This window comes from Penaeus monodon, chromosome 13 (genome assembly GCF_015228065.2).
Source record: "Penaeus monodon isolate SGIC_2016 chromosome 13, NSTDA_Pmon_1, whole genome shotgun sequence".
Classification (NCBI taxonomy): domain Eukaryota; kingdom Metazoa; phylum Arthropoda; class Malacostraca; order Decapoda; family Penaeidae; genus Penaeus; species Penaeus monodon.
In genome coordinates this window covers 6351294-6363793 of record NC_051398.1, presented here as the reverse complement: position 1 = coordinate 6363793, position 12500 = coordinate 6351294, and the positions used below count along the sequence as shown (strand labels likewise).

General features: G+C 36.6%; 1 protein-coding gene across 1 annotated transcript; it reads left to right on the top strand.

Annotated features, from left to right (window-relative positions):
- The first annotated feature begins 438 nt into the window (after nt 1-438).
- Nucleotides 439-12151, top strand: LOC119580069 (ribosome-recycling factor, mitochondrial-like). The gene is made up of 6 exons (XM_037927972.1): nt 439-560; nt 5622-5899; nt 6162-6299; nt 7692-7902; nt 9905-10064; nt 12006-12151. The coding sequence occupies exons 2-6, from the start codon at nt 5635-5637 to the stop codon at nt 12087-12089; spliced, it is 858 nt and encodes a 285-aa protein (XP_037783900.1). The 5' UTR covers nt 439-560; nt 5622-5634; the 3' UTR covers nt 12090-12151.
- Nucleotides 12152-12500: the final 349 nt, after the last annotated feature.

The window sequence follows — 12500 nt, the reverse complement described above, 5'->3', positions numbered from 1 at the left end:
TGTGTGTGTGTGTGTGTGTGTGTGTGTGTGTATGTGTGTGTGTGTGTGTGTGTGTGTGTGTGTGTGTGTGTGTGTGTGTGTGTGCGTGTGCGTGTGCGTGTGCGTGTGCGTGTGCGTGTGCGTGTGCGTGTGCGTGTGCGTGTGTGATTATATGTACTATCTCTTTGTGTTACGTATATATATATACATGCATATATATATTTTTTATTATATATCATATATATATATATACACATAATTTTATGTACTCTCTCTCTTTGTGTTATGTACATACACACATACACACGCACACGCACACACACACGCACACACACACACACACACACACACACACACACACACACATATATATATATATATATATATAAATACATATATACATATATATATACTCACACCACACACACATATATGTACAAATATACACACAAATGTATATTACTTACAAGCACACACACTAAAATAATATCGGCAAAGTCTCGGAATTTATAGAAAGGACGTTCTTCCCTGTAAACAAAACGGACGGGAAAACTTACCGGCACTTCTACAATACCTCTTTCGTGAGTGTTTTTAACATATATTTACAGTTGACATTAATTATGGAGTTTCTTACTGGCTTTTAGAATGTTATAGCTACACGTGGAGTTTGATAGCAGAGCAATATAGGTCGAAAAAAGGGACTCAAGGCTACAATTAGAATATATACAATAATAACAAACGATTCTATTAACATCAGCATAATGAAATTCTGGATAATTTTCCGTTGACAACCTGGTCTTCCCTGACAATATTTATATCTTCAGATTTGTTTTCGTGAGATGAGAACGAATCTGATGATCATTTCAGTTGCATTCTCCAGCCGACAATCTTGATGTGATTTGATAAGTCCCGATAGCAAGGGAGGGCATGAAGTAGATCAGGGAAATTGTGGGGTAAAACAGGCTGAAATAAGAAGAAAAGACAACAGAAATGTGTAAAACAAACACAACCAAAAAATCCGCTTAAAATCGGACAACGAAACTCTACGGACGTCGCCGCCATCTTTCATAGTCTACGTACCGCCGCGCCAACTTTCGAAAAACTCTACGGGAGCCAAACCCATCATTCGGTAAAAAAAATCTACGGGATTCCACATAATTCAGACCCCCTGTGGTAATGGTGCATTGCGTCCTAACCAATAAACCAACCTAACCTTAACCCTGTGGGATTTATACACTACGATCTATATATTCCCTAGCCAGGGGATACACCCCCTGAACCCCCGTGGTAATATATACGCCTAGCCAGGGGCTACGCTCCCTCGACCCCCGTGGTAATATATACGCTTAGCCAGGGGCTACGCTCCCTGGACCCCCGTGGTAATATATACGCCTAGCCAGTCACAGTTGCTTAGTTTCTAATCACTTTTCTCAGCATTTGTGGCACTGGATGGGTTCAAATATCAGGCTGTGTTAGTGACCAATGTCTATTTGTCCAGTATATCCACAAAAAAGGCTTTAAAAATGACCCGGAATCGACGCAGCACTGGAAATGAAACATTTTTCACCGGCGTTTCTCGACGTAATGGCGCTGCTGGCCTGTCAAATCTCCCGGTGGCAAAACGCACAGGCGCACAAGGTTATTGTACAGAATAGCATAAATACTTACCAAAAAACACGTAAATGAAGAACATTAAAAGGAAAAGAACGCATTACATTCAATAATTCGAGAAAAAGGACGTTGATAATGACAAAATATTCGTTCTCACGAGCGCGTAGCAATACAGGGACTACTTGGTAATGACTTCCGCGTCACATTTGTTTTGGTTCTCGCGAAGTAAACATGGAAGGGAAGGGCTATCTTCACTCTTGTCTGGCCTATATCTCCCTTATTTTCGATTTGCACACGTTTTGCCATAGATGAAAAGTGTCCTAGTTTTCGTCAAGGTAACCAATCCATACACTTATTTTGCTGTACTACTGGCTGACATGCACGGAAAATTCCCCCAATGTTTTTTAGGGCAGGGTCCACCTGGTAAATGATAAAAGAAAAAAAAATGTTATTCTGGCATCATTCCTCTGTATGATCCAGAAGTTTGGAGGCGAACTATGCAAAAATAAAGAAAATACAGCATATTCTGTCTACCCCAATTTATTTCGCGCATCTCCCATAATGTACGTGTCACGACAGTTCATATATTAGGCTATTTCAAAGGCTAAATTACACAGAAAAGAAGCAAATTATAACTCACAATAGGCAACTCATTATGTAAACAGCTGTGCATAAGCCGGATATGCCAGTGCCGCGCTAAGGCCAGTAAAGCGTGGTGTATTTTGTCACGCTCTGTGTTGCAGACGAACTTTTTACTTTTCGCTCGTGGCTGTAGTACAATCAGAGACCATGGGTAAATGTTCTAACAGAAAAAAGAAGTTACTCCAAAATCTTGTAAAGGCTAATAAACAGAAAAAAATAAACGAAACTGTGTGTGCGAGGCAAGCAACTCAGTGTAGTGACAGTCAGCCGGACGCCAGCGGGGGCGTGGGGGAGGCCCGCCACGCGCCCAGTGCCTCACCACGACCCTCAACACCGGGGGATAGGCCTACGCCTGCTGAACATAGTGATGTGCCTACGCTTGCTGAACATAGTGATGTGCCTACGACTGCTGAACATAGTGATGTGCCTACGCCTGCTGAACATAGTGATGTGCCTACGCCTGCTGAATATAGTGATGTGCCTACGCCTGCTGAATATAGTGATGTGCTCACGCCTGCTGAACATAGTGATGTGCCTACGCCTGCTGAACATAGTGATGTGCCACCACTTGTGTCTCCTCACAAGAAACGCCTGATGCTGACACAAGACTCGAAACCGAAAGTGGTGAATAGATTTTCAAATAAATATCTGGTGTCAGACGAACAATTACAAGGAATTATGTCCCTTGTCCATTGCCCTACAGAACAGTGCACGGGAAGACCTGTGATAACACCCACAGAAAATGTATTTGATTCTGATATTGTAGTAGTGTGCCCATCATGTGAGAAGACGTTGGATGTCTTTCCCCCCAAGAAGCACGGTCCCTTCACGGAGATGAACCTAGTAAATGTGTATAGCAGCATCATCACTGGTGTAGGTCGGGAAGGCCTTCAAAGAAATGCAGGATTTTTTCCGAGAAGCAACTTCAGTGCAGGTACCTACAACAGGCACTGTACTTACCTGTATAAACAGATGCAACCGTACTATGACGGGCTCATGTCACAGTGCCGTAGGAAGGTCATCAATTATTACCTTTCACACAACTTCAGCACCATGGACGAAGAAGGTAATATAAATGTAGAAGTATCCTTTGACGGAACCTGGATGACCCGTGGGTACAAAAGCCATAGGAGTTGGCTTTGTTGTGGATTCTCACACAGGGATTGTCCTGGATTTTGAAGTGCTGTGCAATTGGTGCCCGACATGCTCCAAGAAAGAAGGTGCAGGTAACCATGTATGCCACAGAAATTTTGCTGGTAAGTCTGGGGCCATGGAAAAAGAGACAGCAGTACGCATGTGGTCCCGCTCGATGGAGTATAGCATGAAGTACTCTACATTTATTAGTGACGGGGATTCAAGTGCCTTCAACGCCGTAATGGCACTAAATGATGGCAAAGGCCCCTACAATGATCCTGTTGTCAAAGAGGAATGCTGCAATCATGTCAGCAAACGTCTTGGGACAAGGTTACGCAAACTGGGAAAAGATACAGAGGACAGGACAGGAAAGGAAAGGAGGAAAAGTTCTCTTGGTGGTGGTGCGAACAAATTAACGGACGATGTCATTGATGACCTGTCACGTTATCACGGGAAGGCCATTCGTGACAATGCAGGGAAGGATGTCAGTGCCATGAGGAAGGCAATTTGGGCATCCTTCTTCCACCTGTTGTCAACAGACGAAAAGCCAGCCCACTCCCTGTACCCCTCTGGACCCAACTCATGGTGCTTCTACAAGAGGGCACAAGCAATGAACGAAGAACCCGACAAGCATTCAACTACGAATTTATACTTGGCTTGGATACCTCATGAACAATTGAATTTGATCAAACGTATTTATATTGAACTCACGAGTCCTGACCTGATAAGGCGCTGTCTGAAGGGAGCGACTCACAACAGAAACGAGTCACTGCACCAGAAATTGTGGGGGAAGACTACGCAAGGAAAAATATTGTGGTAGGTTCCGAGTTCTATTTGTTGGTCAAGCTACAGTGCTAGAACACAATTTTGGAAAAGAAGCAAGTCTGATGACGCATATGTTCGGCACTAACACCATTGTACAAAAGTCCCAGGAAATCCAGGAACGGAGAACAGAGGAACTCAGTGCCTCCATCAAAACGAGGAAAACGAAGAGAAAGTTGGATTTCTCTGAGGAATACCATGCTGGTGCATACTAACGCCAAGTGCACCTAGCTCCAGCCACAGAACAACGGCAGTAATACTCTTGTAAGAAATGAGGGGGGGGACCTCCACAATATGGGATCACCTTGACTTGGTGTGGAGGCTTCGTGTTCTCATACTATTATAGATGAACCGATTTAATTGATCCCTCTTCAGTATGTAGAGATACTGGGTAAGTGTTGTATTATGAATCTCGACTTGTAACTAGCAATTATGTTGTCCTTTCATTTTTACAGAGGCAACCATGGGATCATTCAAACGCGAATATTGGCACAACATTCAAAAGCGATAATCTCAAAACTGTGTTTTTTGCACAGATTTTTCCTAATTTCTATGCTGCTATTTGACCAATTTACATGGGGTTTTCGGCATTTGAGACTGATCTTTTGTCTGAATCTTGGTGCAAGCCCTTTTTTAACTTTTTTTTTTTGGTAATTTAGCATAATCAGTGACATAGTGAGGTGTGTGGCTATCTTTTAAATTTTTTATTTTATTTTTTTCCTCAAAAAGTATGAGGAATTTGAAAAATCTGAGTGCAGCATGGTATATGTTATGTTAGTAAGTATATATGAGATTTTTTTCAAGAATGTAGCTTTTTGCATTAGTTGTGAATTAAAAGTTTTTGTTTTAGGCTTTTATTTATTTATTTATTTTTTTTTGCGCTTTTATTTATAGTCCGATCACAACAAAAATTTACATTGGGCCATAAGCTTAGTCTGGATGTGTATAAACCTTGATAACCTTGTTTTTGGGTACTTGAAATAAAGGGGTTGATAGTTTAAATATAGAAGGTTTAAGGGTCATATCAAGAGTTGTAGATATATGTGTTGGAAGACAGTTGCTAAAGTATGGTAAACTTTGATTTGTCTAGTTTATGTAGCTATCTGTTGATGTGATATGCTATGTTTTATCTCCTTTTGAATATAATTTTCAGTCAAAAAATTAATGTTTTCACTACTAATAGAGCACGCAATTCCTTTTATATATATATATATATATATATATATATATATATATATATATATATTATATATATAATATATATATATAATGTATATATGTATGTATATATATATACGTATATATATATATATATACATATATGCATATATACATATGTATATATATATATATATATGTATATATATATATATATATATATATATATATATATATGGGCTACAGATAATATTAACTCTGGTTTTTATTTTCAGAACTGAAAACAACATGTTAGCATTCAGTAGAACTACAATCGGCACCCTTGGCAAGCAAGCTACTACACCCCAAAGGCAGATATGGTGTAGGAAGGTTTCTACATCCTTCCTAGACATACCCTCTGACAAAAATGTTCATTCACGGAACTCTTCACACTCAAGCCTAACCCCTCTGCGGCACTCTGTTTTAGGAAGGACCTCACCCATTTTACAAAGTTCCGGTTTGGTGCTCTGTCAGGTTAGGGACTATGCCAAGGGGAAGGATAAGAAAGGAAAGGGTAAGTAAAGTTGTTGCTTTAACTTGTGGTCTCGTTTCTCATCTAATTTATTTTGAAATTTGAGATATATTAAGAGAAATGGAATATGAAAATAGGTCTTGTTTTTCATTGATAGAATAAACTTTAAGATTAAGATATAATAAGAGACATGGAGTATAATTATAGGTTTAATCAGTGCTTAATGATATCTGCAGATTTTTGGGGGGATAGATATATATTGATGTTGTAAGTAAATGCTTTTGATACTTTTTTATTATTGCAGGAAAACAAAAAGTCCACCTTAGTGATGCAGAAATGGAACAAGTGGTAAATGTAGAGCAAATGAGGAACCAATATGCGCAGACCTTGGAAAACATGAAAGAGGAATACATCAAGAACCTTTCACTCAGAACAGCAGTAGGTATGTTGTATTGTGTAGAGGTAATGGTGATGGAAAGCATGTGTGTGTGCAGAGGGATGCGTATAAGGATGTACAGGTTAAGTTTCTCGTTAAGTAAGTTTTTATAATGGTTCTGGTGTTATATCAAAAGATTGTAGAATGGCTGGAAAGGATATCAGAGTCAAAGTGATATGCTATAAGATATGTGAAATTAAGCAAAACTTAAGGTAGTTTTTGAAAAAGAAAATGTTGATATTTCATATGGCATTTAGTGTATGAAATGTGTTTTTGTATAGGGAAATATTAGTTTTTGTTTCAATGTATATGCTCTAGATTTGATATTACATTTTTCAAACATGTTAGATTATTATCTTGTTAATATATACTACATTATATCCACTACCAAATACTCTCCAAGTAATACCTTTTACAAAGCTCATTGTAATTTTTATGAAATTGAGATCATGTATTATCACACACAACATAAAATATATAAAGCATGTTCAAAAAGGATATTTCTTTGTGCATCTTTAAGAAAACATGTGTAGTAATGATATAGGGTAGTGATTGTATTAACCCATTCTTGACGGGTGGCATGTACGCACATGCCATGGCATGGTGGGACTATCTGCCGGGGGCATGTATGTACATGCCATGGTGTATGTATGGAGATGCCATGAGTTATTTTTTGTTGCAATCACGGCAAAATATTATTTTTTTGCCAGTGAAAGTGTGATTAAGTCATTTTTAACACTCATTTTTACTATGCAAAAAAAAAAAAAAAAAAAAAAAAAAAAAAAAAAAAAAAAAAAAAAAACAACAAAACGACGATTTCAACTCCATGATGCCGCACACTGCTTATTTTATTCAGACTATAGACTGAATAATGATCAACTGTGGAGTCTATATAACAACAAAAATTCCCTTCAGTCTTGATTTATCAGGAAGTTTGGCAAGTAGAGACTTTAAAAAATAATGAAAACTGAAAATACAACATATCTTCGTAGTATTATGAAGAAATGGCATGGGATGCTGGTAAAATTTGGCATGAGTGGTCGTGCATGCTAGGGCGATGATATAAGCCCCCAGCAGCGAGGCCCGGGCCACTATGAATACTACCCGTCGGGAAAGGGTGAATCGGCTTTTTGGGAAGTATTTTTCCATTTTGTGAACTATGATACAGGAATATAGTAAGGAAGGAAAGTATCAAGATTTTAAAACAGTTATCTAATATTTTAGTCAATTTCTTTTGAGTAAATATGTTTTTTGCCAAGGTTTCAGTGTGGTAGTGCTTTGTTATTCATAACTTGTTCTTATGGATAGATCATTCATAATCATTACTTACATATTATTATTACATATTGCTATCAGTTTATCTATCTAATGAAATACTAATGTTTTACTCTATATCAGGCAGTATAGAGACCCTTCCTGTGGAGTTGGAAGGAGACGAATATCCCTTGAACGAAATTGCTCAGATTTCACGCAAGTCACCCCAGATGCTGCTCATCAACGCTGCGGCCTTCCCACAAGCCCTGCCGGGGATTCTAGGTGCGATAAAACAGTCCGGAATGAACCTTAACCCGCAGCAAGAGGGAACCATGATTTATGTACCCATTCCAAAGTAGGTGTGGGTATTTAACTTTCTTTTTCTTCTTGATATTATTAGTGTTCCTCAACTTTTTTCTTATAGTCATTTGTATTAGTATTCATACTTATTTTGTTTTTTATAATTTTGTACTTTTATTCTCTCGTGTGTTTGTTTTCCTTTTTTTATGGGCCTATTTTAAGCTAAAGATTTGTGGCATGAAGAGTGATACTCTTTTGAGGAGCATTTCATCAATTATGAAATATATTAGGATTCTTAAAAAAAAAAAAAAAAAAAAAAAAAAAAAATCATATTATGATAAGTGTAGAAGAAGAGGGAAGAAAGAAATATGGAATAATACTGTATTTTCTAGAATGTCTGTGAGTACTTTGTCTTTTCCTAGGATTATTGGGCATTGTTTCAGTTGCCAATTGTTATATTTCTTGCTTAGCTGAAAATAAGAATTTCCTGTAGAAGTAATGTACTCATTTATGGTTTTCATAGGATGAGGAAAGAAGACCCAATCAGATAATGAATTAAATTGGGGGTGTCATATATTAACCGATTGCCGACGGGTGGCATGTACGCACATGCCATGGCATGGAGGGACCATCTGCCGGGGGCACGTACGCACATGCCATAGAGTATGTATGGACATGCCATAAGTTTTTTTTTGTTACAATCACGGCAAAAGATTATTTTTCTGCCAGTGAAAGTGTGATTAAGTCGGTTTTAACACTTTCTCATTTTTACCATGCAACAAAAAAAAAAAATGCAACAAACCAACGATTTCAACTCCATGATGCCGCACACTGCTTATTTTATTCGGACTATAGACCGAATAATGATCAACTATGGAGTCTATATAACAACAAAAATACCCTTCAGTCTCGATTTATCAGGAAGTTTGGCAAGTAGAGACTTTAAAAAATAATGAAATCTGAAAATACAACATATCTTCGTAGTATTACGAAGAAATGGCATGGGATGCTGGTATTTGGCATGAGTGGTCGCGCATGCTAGGGCGACGATATAAGCCCCCGGCAGCGAGGCCCCGGCCTCTATGAATGCTACCCGTCAGTTATGGGTTAAGTAAGTTAATTAATTTGATACTATTAGTCAGTCTCTTATATTGTAGGGATAATGATTAATTTGTATGTCTTGTATTATAAAAGGACGTAATATGACTATTTACTATTGGGTTATGATTAACACTAAGGAGTGCAGAATTCAGTTTTTCATATCATTTATTTAGGATCCTGTGGAAACCTGAAGTGTGTGTATGTCTTCCAAACATATTTAACTGGTGACGAGGGATGTTTGTAAATTTGCTGATCAACAGTAGCCCTTGTTAGGGGGGCAAACCACTCGAAAACTTATTCAGGACGTATATTACATGATAGAGTTATATTAAATGTTTACTGTACTACTGTATTTAGTAGGACTTTTAATTGGCTTCATAGTAGAGTGCCAATACAGGGTGTTATATTGATTTTAATTATTCTTTTATTTTTGTGCTTATTTGAAGTTATTTTTATTTTTTTCAGTGTATACATTCTTGCTCAGGCATTATTCTTATAGTATACCAAGACAAATTATATATATAAGAAGAATGCAGGAATAAGAAGAATAATTGTATCTCAAGAAAGTTTCTGTTATTGATTGCTATTCTACTTTATGACTTATGATTTTTATTAGACATTAGCACAGTTCCAGGTACACGCTGAATAAATAAAGATATATGATAAATGAAGAGATATAGGTAAAAAACAAATAATCACATAAATGAATGCATAAATATATATATACTAGAAATTAGATTATAAGATTAGGATATAGAAATCTTCCCATTTTAGAGAGCAGTATTGTTGTAGTTATTGGCAATAAGAATTTATGAAAGTGAAATTTCAGAAGACATAGTGTAATTGATATTTTGAAGCTCGCATTTTCTATAGATTTGCAAAGGAAGTGAGGATTATATGCCTTGCCTTGTGATTTTTATTTAATACCAACCACATTTTTTTTTTTTATCTCTCAGAGTGACCAAGGAACACCGGGAGAACTTAGCCAAAAGTGCAAAGACGCTGTGCAACCGATGCAAGGAACAGCTTAGGGATATACAGAACCGATTCATACGCAAAGCCAAGAGCAAAGATGGGGAAGTGTCGGAAGATCTCCTGCACGATGTCCAGATTAAGGTAAGAAGTTAAGAGGTACTTGTGGTGTTCGGATTTATAACTGTAGTAGACTAGGGTGCAATAGGAGGATTGTATTTGAAACAAGAGTCTAGATTAACCCATTGCCGACGGGTGGGATGTACGCACATGCCGTGGCATGGCGGGACCATCTGCCGGGGGCACGTACGCACATGCCATGAGTTTTTTTTTGTTACAATCACAGCAATAGATTATTTTTTTGCCAGTGAAAGTGTGATTAAGTCGGTTCTAACACTTTCTCATTTTTACCATGCAACAAACAAAAAAAATGCAACAAACCGACAATTTCAACTCCATGATGCCACACACTGCTTATTTTATTCGGACTATAGACCGAATAATGATCAACTATGGAGTCTATATAACAACAAAAATACCCTTCAGTCTCGATTTATCAGGAAGTTTGGCAAGTAGAGACTGTAAAAAATAATGAAAATTGAAAATACAACATATCTTCGTAGTATTACGAAGAAACGGCATGGGATGCTGGTATTTGGCATGAGTGGTCGCGCATGCTAGGGCGACGATATAAGCCCCCGGCTGCGAGGCCCCGGCCTCTATGAATGCTACCCGTCAATTATGGGTTAAGGTCAGTGATTGCAGTGTAATGCAAGATAAAGATTTATAAGGGAAGCTTAGATTAAAGGACGATTTAAGTGTTGATACTGTGGTAGAAAAACCCACAATGCAAAAACCTCAATAAATCTAGTTTTTGTGTTGTGGGTTTTGCTACCATGAGGCATCTTGCCTTTACAAAGTTGGTTCTGAAAGCTAGTGCTTAAATTAAGTGATGTTATTTCAGTTATGACCACAGGGCTAGATCTTTCATTGCAGTAGATAAGCTATATATCAGTATGTTACTTCAAACTTACCATTTTGTTTATGAATAGTTTTAGTTATTGTATTGTTATCTGTATTGTCTTGTCTGTATCATTCACACCAATCATTAGAAAAATTACTACTTAACCCAATGTCAGTGGGTTTATATACTGTCCCCTTTAGATTTTAGTGAGTTTGTTACATGCAGATGGCTCCGCGTGTGCTCAGCCACCAAGGAGTCTATCAGTTGGTCCCAGTGACTGATCCTGATTTCCCCATTCATTGAATTGGCAGAAAAATGTGTTTTTCTTTCCAGTACTATTAATATTGACATTGTTATTCTTATTGATATTATGATTATTAAATTGTTATTAAGATATTAATCACACCAAAGATGAAAAAATAATAGAAATGAAGTTTCCAAAAAATGGAGGAAACAGTTAAACATATGAGATAGGTAAGACTAATAGCTGACTCCTTGGTGACTAAGCACTTGTAGAGCCATCTATGTGTAAAGACAATAGATAAACTTTTATTACAGTGGGCATGGCATTGTAGTCTTGTCACACGCTGACACTGGGTTAAAGTAATAATTCATATTTAGATATTTACAATTTACGTTTATGTTATGTTTATAATTTATGTTAGTATCACCCGGAATTATATATTTTATACAATAATTCCAGCACAGATCTACAGAATTGGATATGAATTTAAGAGAAAGTATTTCAAGCCTTCCTCTTTTTGGCAACCATTCTTGTATTGTATTACCAGGGGATGACCAGATACAAATAATCCTGTTACTGTTATAAAGACTGAGCCATAGGTCTGGAATAATATATTAAACTTCTGCATTAATTCATATTCGAAACAAGATAGTTATATATTTCTACATAAATTCATGCTCAAAACGGAAATTCACTTACGTTCTTTACTTGCTCATATAAAGTAAATCTCATTCTCCCCCAACGTATTAAAAAATAGGAAGAAATAGACAAGTAGATAAATAGACATAAGAATTACGCCTTTCCTGTTTTACGCACGTCATGCCAAATGCCCCCATGCCCTTAAATAAAAAAAAATGACTTCTTTCTTCAATTGCAGATTCGCGAGATTGCAGAAAGCTACATGCAAGAGGCAGACAAAATGATGACAGCAAAACAGAAGGAATTGTTGAAGTCATCGTAGGGTTTAGGGCTTTGAGTTTTAGTGGTTGTAAATTTACATAATTAAAGGTAGTTGTTGTTAAACTGTCTTTTTTTCTCCAAACGTTGAAAGTGATTACTAGTAATTGTGGATTAGTATTATTGTTGTTATTATTATTATTATTATTATTATTATTATTATTATTATTATTATCATTATCATTATCATTAATATTATTATTATTAGTATTATTATTATTATTATTATTATTATTATTTCATTATTGTCATTATTTTTATTATTATTATTATTATTATTATTATTATTATTATTATTATTATTATTATTATTATTATTATTATTGTCATTATCATTATTATTGTTATTATTGTCATTAGTATTACTGTCATCATTATTATTATCATTATTGTTATTATTGTTATTGTTATTGCT